Here is an 18,575-nt window from a genome sequence, read left to right as displayed (position 1 = left end):
GCTATTGAGAAGTGTTATGAGTGGTTGTAACACATTTTTGAATGCTAATTTCATCATGTAACAAGGAAAAGTACCATCTGTAAACTAGCCAGCTAGCTGTTGTGCTAAAATAGCTTGTTCTTTTGTAGTGTGCTGTGTATGAGTTGACTGTGGCAAGCCAACTGTATGACTGACCACACAGAGTCAAGGGGTTGCTTAACTGGCCAGTTAGAGTGGCGTTTAACTGAGCTCACACTGTCAACATTCTAAATATGATGTAAACCAGTTTATGGCTTGTTATTTTCACAGCAAACAGTCAGGACTCATCCTATGGTAGCCATAAATATCCAAACTTCATTTCATGGCTATCTGACCAATGGCTGTGAGTATATCTTGGTTTGGATCCAAGTGTTGGACAGAATGACATCATTGCCATTCTCAAATGGGCAATGTGTGGGCCTAAACTGAGAAGCAGAATTATTTCTTTGTTTTTCAACACCAAGGTCCCATGTTAACAGAAATTCACTCACTCACTCACTCACTCACTCACTCACTCACTCACTCACTCACTCACTCACTCGCATACAAAGAGTGAACAGTGTGACTGAGTTATAGGCAGGTGACAATTTATTAATTCACGGACCAATACACAGCACATCAACCTGCCATTGTTCACACACATTGTAAGCAGTGACATCACTGATTGAACTAATACTTGTTCTTTTTAAAGGCACATTCCGTAATTACATTGTAAACAAAAGGGTCACCACCACCAAAATTCAAAACACAGGACTGGAACCTGCAATCACTCCCAAATTGATTGACAGTTTTTTTTTGAAATACACAATATTATATTATATATACTAGACCACAAAATCTAAGATATTAATATTGTTTGCTGTTAAAAATGTTTTTACATTAGTTTGTAAATATATGTAAACAAGGAACAGGGTCCTCTTCTTAGAGTGGAAACTCATGATCAAACCATGACCATAACTTGCATTATTAGCTGAGTGCTGGTCATGTAGGTTTATTTTTAAAGTAAGGACAGACTGTGGTTATTGTTATGTATTAAAATTTCAACACTGACTATGAGAAGTATGAGACAGAAATAAGGTTAACTGACTTCAGTGTCCAAACTACTAATGGTGAGTGTTCTGTTCCTTTACATCTCCTTGGTCCCTGACACACCAAGCTGACTGTTGGAGATTGGGCACCATTGGTCCATTTGTGGCCAACCATGTTAAGGGTGTGTCATGTCTAAGCCCTTTTGGAAACCTTGAAATTCCCAACTCTTGGTCCACAGTATTGGTACAATGCTGAATGTGAGTAAATTTTCAAATAAAAACTGGCATTGAAATAACTGGAAAACTGGAAAACATAAAGGCCACTTTGTTAATTAACATCAGGTAAAAAACACTGAGTGGGGTTGGGTGGAAGCAGGGTGGGTATTCTGTCCAACAACAGTCCAAAACCTAAAGACATTCAGTCTACCATCACATAATATGAAAAAACAAAACAAAAACAAAAACAAAAAAACCCCAGCAAATCCCCACAATCAAGAAGCAGGAAATAGAGAATGTTTGGCATTTTTGTTATCAAAGTATGATTCTTCTGTTGATCAACTGATCAATTAGTCGACTCAACATTTCAGCTCCAGTGTACATTTCCACAGCATTAATCCCATCAATCCAACAACAGAGTCATGTCCGACTCACCACTTGCTCTGAGTTTTTTTGTTTTCATTCATTTGATATTTCCTGTAATTTCTACTTTGACGTTTTGTTGATTGCTTGAAAAGTATTTGTGTTAACAATAAAAACGGAGAGAAGCAGATGACATGACTCTATTGTTGTACTGATGGAAGCAGTGCTGTGGCAAAGGACATTATGTTGAATTTATTAAGATGACAGGTAAACATAGAGAAAGTGTTGAGTTTGCATTAACAGGCAATGAAAATACTGTAGGACCAGATCAGAAAACAGTGAAACATCTTATTGAAATAAGTTTAAAAAAATACTTTCCAACTATTTTAGAATTTATGGTAAACAACTTTGCAGGTAAACGCATTATCATAGGGTTCTGCAGTTTTTTTTGCAGCTTTTCATGTGGTTTTGTAGTTTTGGTGTTTGGAAGGTGAAAAATATCAAAAACTGTCCCATGACTGTCACAAAAAAGGATGAAACAAAAAAATGAAAAAATACCTTCCCTTTCATATGCAAATAGCACTTTGGTGAAGAAAACAAAAAGATGTGCTGTATGTTGTGAGAAGAGCATGTACAGATCACAACCACATGCATGAATACAACAATGAAATATTTTCTGACATCAGACACCAGAACTACACTTAGACAAAGTAGAAAACAATGACAGATTGCTCAGTTGGCAGAAGTAGCAGCTTCTTAATAGGAGTCCCTTTTATATTGCAGTTTCAAGCCTTTGGAAAAGATGCTAAACACTACAGCATGTATTTAAGCATTCAGTCCAGTGTTGAATAAAAGAAAGAATCTTTTTTTTACATTTAAAGGTGCACTGAGTAGGATTTAGAGGTATCTAGTGGTGAGGCTGCAAATTGCAACCAACTGAATACCCCTCCCCCTCTCCCCTTCCAAGTGTGTAGGAGAACCTACAGTGGCTGCAAAACTCACAAAAAATGTGAGAGGCCCTCTCTAGAGCCAGTGTTTGATTTGTCCACTCTGGATGACTGTAAAATGGTGGAAGAGGACCTGCTCCCTATGTAGATATAAAGGGCTCATTCTAAGGTGATAAAAAAAAAAAACATTCTTATTTTCCGGTGACTATACACTAATAAACATACTTATGAATACTGTATTAGATTTCTGCCAATTTTGTCCCACTAGATGCCACTAAATTCTGCATGCTTTATACTAAATATGTCCTAGCTGCATTTTCATGTTTAACTAATAATATTTGGTATTTTTACTATATACTTGAGTACTGTTTTTTCCACCTGAAAAGGTATAGGCTTCTTTTAACTATCTGAACTTCGATGGTCTTTATACACCCTTTGCAATTTCTTAAGAGCGAGGCCAATCTGGAAAGTGAAGCTAACTGTCATCAACACTGGATGAATCCTTTAAATGAACATTCTGGTATTTGGGAAAAGATGCTTGTTTACCATCAAACCATTATCAGTGTCATCTCTATGCTTGCAGAACAGATCAATGGCTTGATTGGTCCAGGAACTTAAAATCACACAAAGAAAAACAGGAACATGCAACAATTCAATTCAGTCTTCCAAACTCAAATTGTGCCTTCTTAAGCAGCAAGTGTTTGCAACACAGGATTTTCCATCTGCTTCCAGTCTTTGTGCTAAACTGGGTTTAACATGACCCAGTCTACCTCTGCTTTGGAAACAGTGTGGGATGAAACTGACTCTGAGTCAGAAGGCAAAGCTGAATGTTTCCCAGAACATCAGTGCGTTCCTTTAAGACAGCTGTCCATGGCCTGCATCTTGTGTGCAGTTGTTAACTGTACCGTATGGCTCCAGCACCATCACCACCTGCTGGACAAAGCACTCAATGACATGTGGCTTTCTTACAGTGCTGCCATGTGTGTGTTTAAAAGCTGGCTAAAAACAAAATTTCCCTTATAAACATACAACACAGACAACAACATTAAAAAATACTGTGCAACTGAAATGTCCAGGTCCTTTCAGGGAATGACACTCCTCACAGTAACTGGCTGGTCAGACCAACAGCAGCAGCCTAACTGAGATGTTTGTGGAAGCCACTGTGATACCGTCTCATTGACAACAATGTTCACAGACTGTGACAAATGTTTGTGTGACATAACTGATGCTGAGCTAGACGTGGTCAGCAGGTTCACAGCGATGTCAGATCTTGGACCTCCAGCAGCATTGCATCCTGCTCTGTCCTCAGCTGGTCCCGGACCTGGAGGCGACCCACCAAATCTGAGCTTAGGTCTGAAAAGGACAGAGGCACAAAAAAAAAAAAAAAGTCAGAGGGCATTCACGTGAAGTCATATATTGTTTCCACTAGTAGCAACACCAGCAGGTGACAACGTTGTACTCAATGAGTAAGAGGCTAAAGGGTTCAAAAAGCTGAACTGCAGCTGCATCAGGAAATATCCTGATGGCATGATGGAATAAAATATTGTTCCCGCTATATGACCCTGTGGCGGATGACAACATCCTCCCACTGTCAAACCCTTTTGAACCCCCAGCCGACCTAGAGGACAACCTGGAGGATATCTCAGCTCCATCTTCTCCGCTCCCCGCTGACCATATGAGTACACCCCAAATCAGGAAGCGTGTCTCCAAATCCTCCTGCCACTCTCCCCACCTCTCCCCTGTATCCAAGTGTCCGTGGATATCTGACCCCTCTACTGCGCCCAGCCCTGCTGCTCCTCAGCCCATGTCTTTGCAGTCAATGCAGAGGTACCATTCTACTCATCCACACAACTGGTGGCATGCTAGCGTTGCTAATGGGTGTTAACAGCTTACCGGTTTCTGTAGTTTTAAGGTTGCTGATATGACTGAACAAGCCCCTGCTATTATTGATTTGCATCCCTCTATTCACACTGATTGTGCATCTGAAAACTAATGACGTCATGAGGAAAATTCAGCAAAATTCCACTACGAGTTCCAGTCCATATCGAGCACTATTGAGAGCCCTGGAAAGACCTGTATTCTGTCAGGTTCAATTCCTTCCTTGAGGAAAAGCTCTGAACGTTTTAGCGGCTTTTCAGTCTTCATTCCTGGTTACAGACTTTCTATACAGCTACTAATGTGATTTTATTGACCACTTTGATTCATTTTGGAACAAAGAACATTTACTTAAATGGGATGGCATTCATCTATCCAGACATAGGGTGAAGCAATTTGTGTTGAATGTGAGGAAATCTTTTGACTGATTGACATATCTCTCTGCAGGCCCCTATCCAAGATAGTCCCTGTTATTCCTGTGCTTATCAACAACCAATCCAAACTGCCCAGGGCTAAGTTAAATTTTAGGAATGAATATCACTCAAATGTCAATAGTAACCTAATTTCAACTGAGTATAAACCAATTCTGGATGCTGTTCAGCCCACCCTCTTCACTACTAAGCTTGGTCTTCTTAATGTCAGATACCTTTCTAACAAATTATTTTTTATGTTACAATTTTATTGTCAGTAATGATCTTGATTTTATTTCTGATCATCGAATCCTTGCTGACCTAAAATACTATAGTTCCCCTAGTTGAAACTTGCCCCCCTGGTGATTCTACCTGAACCAGCCCAGATTAACTGGCTGAGGGGGTGGTCTAGTTGTTTTTTTACAACAATAGTCTTAAATGTTGCAACATTATCTTTGGGTCTTTCTCTGACTTTGAAGCCCTCTGTTTTATTTTTTCAGGCAATCCACGGACCTTCTGCATTCTGATTTATAGACCATCCAAATCTGCAACTGGTTTATATCACAGAATTCTCAGAACTATCATCAATTGTTATCCCTAAATTTGACAATATTCTGATTCCTGGCGACTTTAATATGCATGCTTGCTGCCCTGAGAATTTTTTAGCTAATGAGTTTTCAAATTTGGTAGAATCCTTTAATCTGCTTCTTGCTCCTACTGGTCCTACCCATATCAAAGGCCACACAATAGATCTTGATTTATATACTTGAATTTTTTGTGGTTTTATTTCAATAATTATTTATTTGTTTTAAAGTTTTAACAAGTTTTAAGTACATAGCAGAATGTAAAACTGTGAGATAAAGTGTAAAATTGAATAAAAATTGAATAAAATGAATCAAATTAAATAAACCCATAAAAAGAAATATACAAACAAAACAGGCAAACAAATAAATAAAAAAAGTATTGTTTGTGAGGAAAGCATGTGCTATTACGGAAATAACATATGATCAAAAAGCCAGAAGGCTGGGCAAAATTGAAGATGTTTATCAAGTAAATTTACTAATGTTTCAATAACATGTACCCAGAGAGATTTTATAGTTACACAATCCCAAAAAATACGTATGCATAAAGGTTCCTTGTTCAGAATGGGAACACCTGTCACATAGATCAATATCAGTAAGTTTCAGTCTAAATCTGTGCTCCAGTATAAGGAAAACTCTATGTACAAGCTTAAAATGCACCAGCTGATGAGCAAGGTTCTTGGAAGAGGAGAAAAAACATTATTCCATATCTTAGGCCAATCTGATTCAAATCCAAGCTCATCAAGGTCTCTATCCCAGACTGATGTAACAGGTAAGGGGGTTAATGTTGTGTTTTGATAATCTATCATAGATTGAGGGTACAAATGTTAAATGAAAAACTTTTCCCCAAGGGGATGGTAAACTGTGGGAGAGTCCCAAGGTACTCCATACGTTTTGAGGGCAGTATGAAATTTAAAATAGAACAACCACGAGGAGCCTGGTAAAGAATAAGAATCCTTGAGATCTTGGAAAGAACAGAGACCTTGTTGATAATGTCACTAAGAACATATATACTCTGTATAGCTCATTGGGGGAAGGTGAAAGGCATGGAGCCTGTCAAGAGAAAGTTATTGTTCCATATATGGGTCAAATCATGAAACCTACGAGTGTAACATAAATATTTTTCCATTTGGTACCATGCAGTCAGGGAATTTGACATGATAGATTCCATATGTATCTGTGTTAGGAGTCTGATAGGATGACACAAGGTGTTCTCAAGAGGTCACCATGGTACACAGGAGAAGGAGTCAAGCCAAACTGGAATTATTTTCACTCTGCTTTGATATTGGGGTTACTGATCATAATTGTATTTTATTTAACACTATCCTGCCTATTATCTCAAACTGACATGAACGTCAGACAAGCTCACACATTTTTAATTCCACTTCTGACACAATGTTCTGCCAAGACTTTGCCTCCTCTGATTCCAGATTTGCTCTTCAATGGACACCAATTATATTTTAAATGGTTTTAACAGTACCTGTTCAGCCATTCTAGACAGAGTTGCACTTTTTAAAACAAGAAAGCCCAAAATACTTCTAAGCCCTGAATAAATGAGGAAATTCATTCATTGAATAGAATCTGTCGTAAAGCAGAACAGAAATGGAATGCCACACAATTAACTGTCCACCTTGACAGTCTACAAACATTAATGAAAACACACGATTCAGCAATTAAAAATGCTCGAGCAAACTTTCACTGAGATCATTGAGAAAAACCAGCATAAAATTAGGTTGCTCTTTGATATTATTAGCCACACTACAGATGCCCTCCCTAATATGATTGAGCCCTCCACAGAGATATGTGAGGAGTTTCTATTTTTCTTTTCCAACAAAGTCATCACAATAAGAAATCAAATTACCCCACTGTCTCTTGTAACACCCAAACCTCCTAGTCATTTGTCTTGCTCTCTAAATTTATTTCACCATCTCAACTGATCATTTAGCGAAGACCATTACCAATATGAAGCCTGCATCCTGTTCTCTTTCATATCTGGCACTGTCCACAATCATTTTAAGTCTGCAATAGTCCACCCGGTTCTCAAAAAACCCTCACTAGATCCCACTATCCTGAACAACTTTTGTCCCATCTTCAAATTTCCATTCCTGGCCAAGATTCTAGAAAAAATAGTTGCAGAACAAGTAATTTCACTTTTGACTGGAAATGGCCTCTTTGAGAAATTTCAGTCAGGCTTTAGAGTGGGTCATAGCACAGAGACTGCACTACTCAAAGTGCTTGATGATCTTCTTTTAAGCAGCTGACTTTGGCCACTCATCTATTTTAATCCTTTTAGATCCCACCCCAGCCTTTGATACCATAGATCATTCAATTTTAATTGAGCATCTCTAAAAATGGGTTGACATCTCTGGCACTGTATTAGACTGGTTTCACTCTTATTTCTGAAATAGGACTTTTAGTGTTCCATTTACATGTTATCACTTGGACACATAATACGCAGACACAATATTAGTTTCCATTTATTTTTCTGTTGGGAAGCACTTTGTAACTATGTCTTGAAAATGCTATACAAGTACACACAAGTAGTTGATGATGATGATGATGATGATGATGATGATGATGATAATGGGGTGTTCTTGGTCTGCAACAATGTTTAGATAGGTGGTATATGTCAAAGTAACATCCACATGAATGCCAGGACCCAAGGTTTCCAAGCTTAACATTGCTCAGATCATCACACTGCCTCTGCCAGCTTGCCTTCTTCCCTTCTTCCATCCTGGTGCCATCTTTTCCCCCGGTAAACGATGCACACGCACCCGGCCGTCCACATGATGTAAAAGAAAACGTGATTCATCAGACCAGGCCACCTTCTTCAATTGCTCTATAGTCCAGTTCTGATGCTCACCTGCCCATTGTAGGCGCTTTTGGCGGTAGACAGGGGTCAGCATGGGCACTCTGGTCTGCAGCTACACAGCCCCATACACAACAAGCTGCGATGCAGTGTGTTTTGACCTAACCTGTCTATCACAGCCAGCATGAACTTTTTCAGCAAATTGTGCTACAGTAGCTCTTCTGTGGGATCAGAATGGACAGCTTTAGCTGCCTACATCAATGAACCTTGGGCGCCCATGACCCTGTTGCCGGTTCACCAGTTGTCCTTTCCTGGACCACTTTTGGTAGATACTGACCACTGCATATTGGGAGCACCCCACAAGACCTGCCTTTTAGGAGATGCTCTGACCCAGTCATCTAGCCATCACAATTTGACCCTTGTCAAAGTTGCTTAGACCCTTATGCTGGCCCATTTTTCCCACTCCCAACACATCAACTTCAAGAACTGACTGTTCACTTGGTGCCTAATATATCCCAACCCTTAACAGGTGCCATTGAAACAAGATAGTCAATGTTATTTACTTCACCTGTCAGTGGTTTTAATGTTGTGGTTGATATTTTAAACACTTACTTTTGATTACATTATTGAGAGTATTTAGGGCTCAGGTGGATTGATAAATGACTATTACTCATAACAGGTCTTTATTATGTAAAGCAGTAACAGTTTTGAGCAGCAGCCTGAGTAATGTTGATAACCTGTAACTCACAGCAAGAGAAATAATATAATCAAATATGGCTCTGTATTGTAATAACAGGTGAAGCCTACTTGCTGTTTCACACTGTTAATGAGATGCTTGATTCAAATACTGGACGTCCTGATTCACAACTATTAAATCTATCAGTTTAAATCATTGATATGATATGTATAAAAGTTGTGGGAAACTGGCTTCTGAAGTAGATGAGATGCAATCAGCTGATTATTTCACCAGAAAAGACAGTTCTCTGTTGGTCTTGCTGAACTGCAAAGATACACCGTCCACTTGTAAGCGAAGTTACAGGGTCATGTTTCTCCTCCTAACAAAATATAACCTGCCGCTGGCTACATTTGTCATTTCAACCCGCGAAAGTGATGGTCTTCACTGGTTAAAAAATAAAAAATGATGCTACCCAGAATCAAAAGTTTTGATAAGAGATACATTAGCATTTTGGGATTTTGTCAAACAGGAACTGGAAAAATGGAAGTGGATACTGGAATTCAAGCCTAAACTAGTAGCAGTGTAGTTATTCTGTGTGTGAGTACCTTGTATGGTTTGGCTGAGGGACGTGCAAAGAGCATTTAGCTCCTTGACACTGAAGCTTTGTAAATCACTGCGCTCCAAATGTTTCCTCTGGACTACAGGATCACTACGAGCTGGAGTCTTGAGAGGTGAGGAGAGGAAAGGGAGAAGAGAGGAGAGGAGAGGGAGAGAGAAGAGGATTATCAAATCTGCATTCGCAGCTTAACAAGGTGATATACAGTATTTGGGAGAAGGCATAACTAGAGGACATTTTTCTCACCAGTGGTTTATGGTCAGTTCTCAGTCTGTCTCGCAGGTTTCTCAGAGTGTTCCTGAAGCCTCTGGATTTTGGCTTCTCTGGCTTGGCAGGAGGCTGAGGATTCTTATGAACCTGAAGAGTTCCTCTCTTTACCAGCAGGGATGGAAAATAAGATGAGGGGGGTGAGTATGGAGGCCCTGCAGTGTTTACAATTAAATGCATAACTATGATATTATGAATAATGCTGATATGAACCAATGCTGAGAAAAACGAAGGGAAATAGTGTATCAGCTCATTTTTTTAAATGTCCTGCTTCTTTTCAAAATAAAAGTTTATGGCAGCTCATTTTTATTTAATTCCAGGTTTTCTGACTTGAAATGTCCTTTTTCCAAAGTTTATTATTTCACTTTTCATTTTCCCCAATGAGACTTTTGTTCCATAAAGATTTTCCATCACAAAATCTTTGTCAATCAAGATAAAAACAACAGAACCTTTTTAGTGATTCAGTCTAAATGAGTGGCTATGTGGCATTAAAAAATTGGTCATTGGGAAAAAAACATGAAATAGAACAGAATTTGGAAAAATTACATTTTAAATGACATAAAAACTGGGATTAAATGAAAATGCACTAAAGTAGACTGTTATTGTGAAAAGATGTAGGATGAAATAACATTTCATAATATTGAGTCATGTTTTAAAAATGTATTGTATGACAATGACTCGGTACTACACCATACATTTCTCAAAGAACTTCAATAAAAAGTCAATAGGTTGTGATATGTAGCACAACAAGCTCTGTAAACAGAACCATGTTTCTGCTCAGTGGTATCTGCTGTACAAGGAACCTCACTCCTGAGGGTAACTATCTTATCGCTGTTTTTTTACTCTATGTAGCCATTTCTAAACAAACTGTGGTATCCACTATTTTCATGGATAAAGGAACATGTCACCCTGTGCACCTGTGTGACTCATTGACACGTTTTTAATAGTTTTTGGACAACAATGGAGGTCTACGGCACAAAGGAAAAAGATATATCAGGCTTTGGATACACACACATGAATACATGAAAGTAGATCAATTCATTGTTGGTTTGGATCCAAACATGAGATTTATTGATAATAAGAAAAATGTCTTTTCTTTTTATACTCCTCTGCATTGACACAGTTACACCACAGGAATCATTCAGTTTTAGCTATAAACTAGTTAATGAAACTAGTGTAAACTAATGTAATGTATTGTGGTTACCCGTGTGTTGTTGCTTTCCTTCTTGCTGCTGTCTCCCTCCTTCTCCTCCTCTTCCTCACTTTCACTGTTGTTGATGAAGCAGAGCTGAAGATTCATCTGTGTCTGCAGGCTGGAGGATACACTCAGTGTTAGAATGGATCAACACAAACCTCACAGTCTTCACAGACTGGATTTATACCAGCTGGTGACCATTTAGGGACATCTGATTGAATGATGTGTGGCTTGAAAATACAACTAAACATGTTTGCATTGGGACATCACATGCATTCAGTCACCGGTGTTTCCCCTAGGTTGACTCCGGAGGAGGTTGGGGGGAGGTCAGGTTAGGCTAATCCATTGTTGCTAACTTTGGAGCTAACCCCCTTCACTTTTCCAGCAGTTGGGGAAACAACAGGCATGACTTTTCTTGGTCTTGAAAGCTGCATCATTTAACTGACAAACTGCAGCCTGTACTGTACATTTACTGCCAGACTGACAACTTACTGCTAACCTTTTCCTTTGCTCTGCTCTAATTCACCCCGTCACTTTTCTACTGCTCGTTCTATCATTCAACCACTCACTCACTATGCACACACATTAGGCACTGCCCCTACCAAGAGTTTCCCAGGCAACAACATAGAGGTTGACTCACGTTTCGGATCAGTGCTGCACAGAGGCTCACAAATGTTATTGATTTTCGAATGAATGGATATTTGGTGTTATTTTTGGCATTAAAAAAAAAAAATTTTGGCCTGGCGGGGGATCTCATTGGCCTGGTGGCCTGCCAGGTCTGTTCAATTATAGGGGAAACACTGGTCACAACTATCAAAACTTAGCTCACAGGGGGGAAAAGTGTAGAATTAAAGCTATAGGAAGTTCAATTGTTGCATGTACTCTACTAATTATGAGGAAAGAAACATACTGGTTCACACACATGTGGGAATGACAGTTATGTTATGAGAGCCTTACTACCAGTTTGTGCCAGTGGCCAACGCCAGTACTGTAACAAAAAGTCCCAAAAGGCATTTTCCTCAGACTGCCATATAACGTGAAAATGTTGATGGGACAACTCCAACTGAAAACAAGGTAAATTATTACTCTTTGTATTAAGAAATTTCAATACATGAGGGATTTATATATATATTTGTGAAACTTTCCCAGATCCTAGAAAGTCCAGTATCCATCAGAGTCAGGTTATTCTAGAAAATAACAACAACAACCACATCAGAAGGAAAAGGGTTTAGAGTTGTTCAGAAAGGCTACACTTGTAGGTGGGGGGAAAAGGCCTGTCGTCATAGAGAGGGGGGAGACACGAGAATTGTTTAAAAATGGGAATAACAATGCACATTTCAGACAGATTCTCCTGGAAGACATTAATAGTGTTGCACTCGGCTGTAAACACAAAAACTTACAAAAATAGTAAGGGAGCTAGAGAGACACTTTCAAAGCTTTCTTACTTTCTCACCTCTGTACAACCAACCAATCACGGCGTGAAGTGGGTGTGAATGTTGAATTGTCAGTTTCGGTAAGTTACAGATATTAAGCCTTGCTAAATACAAAGTATGCAAAGTTGCATACTTGCATACTTTGGAGTTTGAACTTGGCAAGTACAAACTCCTGAGGACAGGAGGACCCAGCATGATCATTCTTAGATTTTTTCTCAAGAAAAAAAATAACCTCATTGACAGTGACATGCAGTGAATTATGATAAAAATCCAAAGTGTAGATCAACAAAATGAAATTTAAGTTAAATATAGACTGATCTATTCATTTTAATATATTTACATTCATAAATATGTATTGAAATGTGGCGATATCTGTACATATAAAGCCCCAGAGGCAGCAATGTTGTTGTGTCCAATAAAACATGAAGCTTAACTTTACATTCAGACAGACTAATTGGTTAAACTGATATCTTAGTCTGCACCATTGCACTAATATATATCCAGTCTGCAGATATACAGGCATATAAGTTGCCTAATACTTGACTATGATCTGTAGGACTAATTTGCTATGTATTCTGGAAATATTATGTCTGCTTTCAAAGTAAAATTCCTGGTCTGAGCTGCACTACTTTACTGATGGTTAAGTCTTCACATTGTTTTCATTCCGTCCTGCACTTTCATATTATAGACTTGAATGTAAACCTCAGCTTGAAAAGGGTGTTTGTTTGTTGTGTCAAACTTAGATTTTGTTTTTTTTCTTGGTATTCTTCCTCCATTACACTGATGAAACCTCCAAAATCAAGTTTGGGCGTGTTAGGCTGAGGGATGAAACACACCAAATCTGAATGACATCAAGCACATGAGTAATAGCAGTCTCATGAGAGACTAGCAGTCTCATAATAAGTGTGTGTGTGTGTGCATGTACGTACCGGGAGGTAAGTGCCAGCACGTGGCTGTTGCAGGCGTCGTCTCCGTCCTCCCAGCTCTCGGCTCTCCTCCCTCTCTCTTCCGTCCAGCCCACTGGAGCTCTGCCTCGTTCCAGAGAAACTCCACTCTGAAGACCACACCAGGCAATACACAACATTTCACCATCCCATTCACTGAACCTACTATTATGTGCATACTATGAAACTGTTACCAATTTCACCATGTTTCAATACAGACAGGTGACAAAATCAAGCAAAAACCCAGTGGGAAATCAGACTCAGTGAATGGTGTGATGAGGATGAAAATGATTTAACTCATATGGTCCTCACAGTCACCAGATCTCAACCCAAGTGAACACCTATGGGAGATTTATGGAGCACTCTCACCACCACCATCATCAGTAGACCACATGAGATGTTTTGGAAGAATACTCCCTCCAGTAAAGTGTGTGTTCCACACGTTTAGAGAATCTTTGATATGGAGCACTGAAGCTGCTCTGGAGGCTCATGGTGGAACAAAACTTTACTTAGGTCACTGAATATTGGGTTTTACTGTGCTTTGTCACTCATCTATAGATATCTCAGTGGTTTGATTGAGTCACACTGTAACTGATAACCTGGTCATGATAAATAGGTTTGCTCATAATTACAAAGGACTGAAACGTCTCTATTACTTTGTTAGGTTAAATCACATATTCATTTCCTGATACTGTTGACGCTGACTCTTCAACCTAAATTAACGACATAATTTAGGAAATACTTCATGGTGACAAATGCAACTGTTAAACCAATATATGTTTCCAAAAAGCTTATATTAATATTTGGTTTCATGTAAACTTGCAAACATCATATCCCATACTGTACACTACAGAGATTTTCTTTACTCACTTACTGGAATTTATGGAATTTGATTTAACAGTGTTGCAAATTACACTGCAGTTTCCAAAAGCTGCTGCAAATTCAGTTTTTCAGTAAAATTCATCAACAGTGAAAATGCAGGGCTGAATTACAAGTTCTCATCCTTTCCTTACCAGCATGAGACAGACAGCACACAAGACAGTAAGTGAGCTCTCCAAATTGAACATTTAGAGGGGAGTGCTGCTTTGATCATTATTGGAGTTGTATGATTTTTTTTAACCTGTTTGCTCCACACTGCAAATGGAAAACATATTTTCAGTGGTGGAAAGTAGCTAAGTTTTTGAGGTACTTGTACTTTACTTGAGTATTTCCATGTGATGCTACTTTTTACTTCCACTCCACAACATTTCAGATGGAAATATTGTACTTTCTACTCCACTACATTTATTTGACAGCTTTAGTTACTTTTCAGATGAAGATTTGACTCAATGGATAATATAACAAGCTTTTAAAATACAACAAATTGTTAAAGATGAAACCAGTGGTTTTGGTTTTTGGTGTCTTACAAAAAGCAGTGTGTAGTCGGGGTCACATTTCACATGTCTATGAGTTGTTAACAGCTCCACCAAATAGAGTTTTTTCCCTCTAAACTTCTCACATGGTTTCATTTCAATAAATGTTCAAATGATCCAATATTTCACCAAAAATCAAAGATTAGAGAAAAAGTCCAAAAACTGAAAACAGATTTGTGTATCAGAACTTTTTCTTCTTTCCTCTCCCATTAATCATCTCATGACCCCTCAGATTCATCTGGTGACCGTTTGGAGGGGTCCAACCCCTAGTTTGAGAACCACTGGACTAAACTAGCTAACTGTATATAAAGTAGTGTAAACTAGCTCCACCTCCAGCAGCTACAACAGTAACATGCTGCTCTAACACTGATGCTTCACTATTAATAATCTAATGATGTCATATATAATAATATATCAGTCAGAGGGACCAAACCACTACTTTTACTGCAATACTTTAATTACATCAAGCTCATAATACTTATGTACTTTTACTTCAGTAGGATTTTTCATGCAGGACCTCTACTTGTAATGGAGTATTTTTACATTGTTGTATTGATATTTTTACTTGAGCAAAGGATATGAATATTTCTTTTACCACTGCATATTTTTACAGACTGATCAGACATGAGAAGAATCTCCTAAACAACATAGTGGCTCATTCGCAGCATTGGTTTATTTAACCGATTTTATTTTCTTTGTGTAGACGAGATAATAATTAAGGTATACATTTATTACAGGGCTCTTCAGACGTGACACAAGATTTACATGTCTGTTGACTGCATTGTTGACTGCAATGACTGCAGCCTTACTATCTGACAGTGTTCAGTTCCGACTTGTGCTGTCGGCTGACCTCATCAAAGTGCTGTTTATAAAAAAGTGCTTCTTCAGACATGTATCCGATGTAAAATCGCCATAACATTTGTGTCACAAGGTGTCTTGTGACACAAATGTCTGAAATCACAATGTCTGAGAGGGGCTTTATTACTCAGTGGATCATGTCACTGTCATCTGTATGAATCCTCATCTCCTTTTTCATTTTCCTTCACCTTTACTGAGATATTCAAACTGACCCTTTCCCAGCCCAGGCATTAAATATCTGACCTTTGCCCTCTTCTCCTTCTTCTCCTCTTCCTGCTTTTCCAGTTCAGCGATGCGTAGGCTCAGCGCCTCCCAATGCATGATGGGAAGGCCCAGATTATCCTCTCCGTAGCCTTCCTGCCAGACCAATGCCGCACCTTCAGAATCTTCATCTTCCTCCTCTTCATTGTCAGCCTCCTCATCACTCCTCGTCTCATCCTCCGCCTCATTGCTCTCCTTCTCCTCCCGCTGCTGCCTCTGCCTCTCCTTCTCTCCCTCCATCTTTAAGTGCACTCACTCATTCTGCAGGGGTGGAAGCAGCAGGAAACAGGTTATGTGTGAATCACTAATACATTCTTATCAATAACAACAAGACTGCAATTATAAATACATTGTGATGGGGTTACATTCTACCATTCAAAACCTATGCTTGTAAGTATTTTTTAGGCTGATTGTAGTATTTAGTGTTTTTACTGAACATATTTGAACACAATATTGACTAATCTTCGTCTATTTCAATTTCAGCTTCAGCAAAAACCTAAAAAAAGTTTTCTTTTTCCCACATTTTATTTCTGCCAATGAGAGCATGGCTTTGAAATAGCTCCAGTTTATGGCTCTAATGTATCACCATTACAATACTAAATGCAATGCTAAACGTTTTACTTTTTTAAGAAAAAAAAAGAATCTAGCTTTGAAACAGCATTTTGACCTTAATGTTGGGAAAAGAAACGTTCACAAAATGAACCTCACAAGATTTTTGGAACTGATCTAAATGCGTCCAAAGCACAGTGTTGAAAATTACGGGTACATATAGTGGGTCTGGTAAGATTTGTGATGATTTAGGTATTGGATCATGTTAATTAATAATTTGATCAGAGAGTTCCTGATTTAATTCCAAATGTTGCCAGTCTTAGACTTTTTTTCTTTAAACATTTGAGAATGTAAGTTTATTTTGTTCTATGAAAAATAAGGTTTAATTTAAAAAAAAAAAAAAAAAAAGAAGAAAAAGAGTAAGGTATCGAGTAAAGCTGATGGGGGTGGGGATAAAATCTGGATACGGCCCTGCTAAAAAAAAAAGTGGCGTGTTTCATAAACTTTCAAACAAAGGTTTTTGGCGGAAATATCAAACCATAAACAATGGATCACATCAAACTATACTTAGTGGTTAAAATGTAACTCACCACTTTCTCCCGAAAACAAACACGACTGTACTGCTCTCGTTGTTAGAGAAGTAGTTGAGAGTTTTGCCACATAGCTCAGCTCTTTCCCCAGCTCCTCCTAGTTATCTTCCTCCTTCCCTTCCTTCATCAGGAGTTTCACTCTCTCTGTCCACTACTCCAAAGTCTAAATATGTCCACAAGAGCCCTTCAAGTCCCATTCGTATCAGTCCGCACTCCCAATTCAGTTGTGTTTTGGTGGCTTTATCTTTTTGGTGATAATCATGCCAGAAATCCACTTACTCCTGGTCCAAGTATTCGAACAAAAAGGTTCAACTTTAGGAATTTCACGCACATGAACAAGTCGGCAGTTCTCAAATGTAATTGCGGGACTTCCCGTCGCAGCTTTCAAAATAAAACCCTTCTTGTTCGCTGGATGGTGGTAGCTAAAGGCTAGCTAAAAATGATTGTTGTCTCACCCGCGCTAATAAACGTATTTAACAGAAGCTAGCATTAACAGGTGAACAATATCTATTTAAGCTGCATTTCCCTGTTTACAGAATAATGACCATTCTTGAAAACCCTTACTGCTAGTAAAGTTTAAAATGTGCAGATTGTAGACAAGAGTTAGAGAAACGGTCAGATATTTGAGTCTGCACCTAAAACTGTGCTCCTATTTCATTTGATTCATTTATATAGATGTAGTCCAGTCTTTCTAAAAATTGCGTTGTTTCCGGTCTGACCCAGCTGTGCGAGCTTGACGCAGCCAGTAGAGGAAGAGGAGAGGTGTCCGGTTTCACTATTAATCTGTCCAAATTCAATCGTCTGGAAGAAACCAGACTGACTGTGTGTGTATATATATATATATATATATATGTATATATATATGTATATATATATATATATATATATATATATATATATATATATATATATATATATGTGTGTGTGTGTGTGTGTATTTATAGCTATAACAATGCATATAACAAATTGATCATATGTTTTATGTATAAAATATTATCTGAAAAGTAAGTACAATATTTCCCTCTGAAACATAGTAGAGTGGAAGTATAAAGTATTAGAAAATGAAAATACTCAAGTAAAGTACAATTACCTCAAAATTGTACTTAGGTAGAGTACTTGACTAAATGTACTTAGTTACATTACACCGCCGCGCTTCACACAAACACTCACATGCACTGCACATACCTTTCCTGTATATGTATGTTGTCATGCCTGCCATGTCTGTGTCCATCTATTGTATATACTTTATCTCTCTGTCAATAAAGCTTAGCAAATTAAACATGTGAAAGTTTGTCCATTTAAGAAGGTCATGGTTTAAAGAACTTTTTCACTAGCTGTCTGGTGAACATAGTTGAGTTTTTAGCAGAGGCAGATATTTTACTCAGGATTTGATATCTCAATAATGAAAAATATTAAAAGTTACCTTGAGAGTCACTTTGACACAAATTCTTTTGCAGCAAAAAGTGATGACATTTGTGGTTTCAGTTGGACTTTCGATTTCACTGGCGGTGCCAGCACAATCTACAC

At 38.4% G+C, this 18,575-nt stretch overlaps 1 protein-coding gene across 2 annotated transcripts; it reads right to left on the bottom strand.

The window, feature by feature from the left end:
• Positions 1-583: 583 nt before the first annotated feature.
• On the bottom strand, positions 584-17,689 carry si:dkey-6n21.12 (schwannomin-interacting protein 1). Of its 2 annotated transcripts, XM_042401360.1 has the most exons (8): positions 17,049-17,689; positions 15,892-16,170; positions 13,364-13,488; positions 11,011-11,119; positions 9,786-9,911; positions 9,529-9,646; positions 3,796-3,925; positions 584-3,502 (listed from the first exon to the last, which is right to left on the bottom strand). In XM_042401360.1, the coding sequence occupies exons 2-7, from the start codon at positions 16,147-16,149 to the stop codon at positions 3,825-3,827; spliced, it is 837 nt and encodes a 278-aa protein (XP_042257294.1). In that variant the 5' UTR covers positions 16,150-16,170; positions 17,049-17,689; the 3' UTR covers positions 584-3,502; positions 3,796-3,824. The 2 variants fall into 2 exon arrangements, with proteins under 2 accessions (XP_042257294.1, XP_042257293.1); XM_042401359.1 differs by having other exon boundaries at positions 584-3,925.
• Between the last annotated feature and the right edge of the window lie 886 nt (positions 17,690-18,575).

Source organism: Thunnus maccoyii, chromosome 22, assembly GCF_910596095.1.
Source record: "Thunnus maccoyii chromosome 22, fThuMac1.1, whole genome shotgun sequence".
Classification (NCBI taxonomy): domain Eukaryota; kingdom Metazoa; phylum Chordata; class Actinopteri; order Scombriformes; family Scombridae; genus Thunnus; species Thunnus maccoyii.
The sequence above is the reverse complement of the archived record's forward strand: the minus strand, read 5'-3'. Positions and strand labels throughout refer to the sequence as shown.

Coding starts and splice junctions, on each gene's coding strand:
- si:dkey-6n21.12 (XM_042401359.1), bottom strand. CDS start 16,149: ATGGAGGGAGAGAAGGAGAGGCAGAGGCAGCAGCGGGAGGAGAAGGAG. Junction 11,120..13,363: donor GTGCTGGCACTTACCTCCCG/GTACGTACATGC, acceptor TGTATCCTCCAG/CCTGCAGACACAGATGAATC. Junction 9,647..9,785: donor GAACTGACCATAAACCACTG/GTGAGAAAAATG, acceptor TCACCTCTCAAG/ACTCCAGCTCGTAGTGATCC.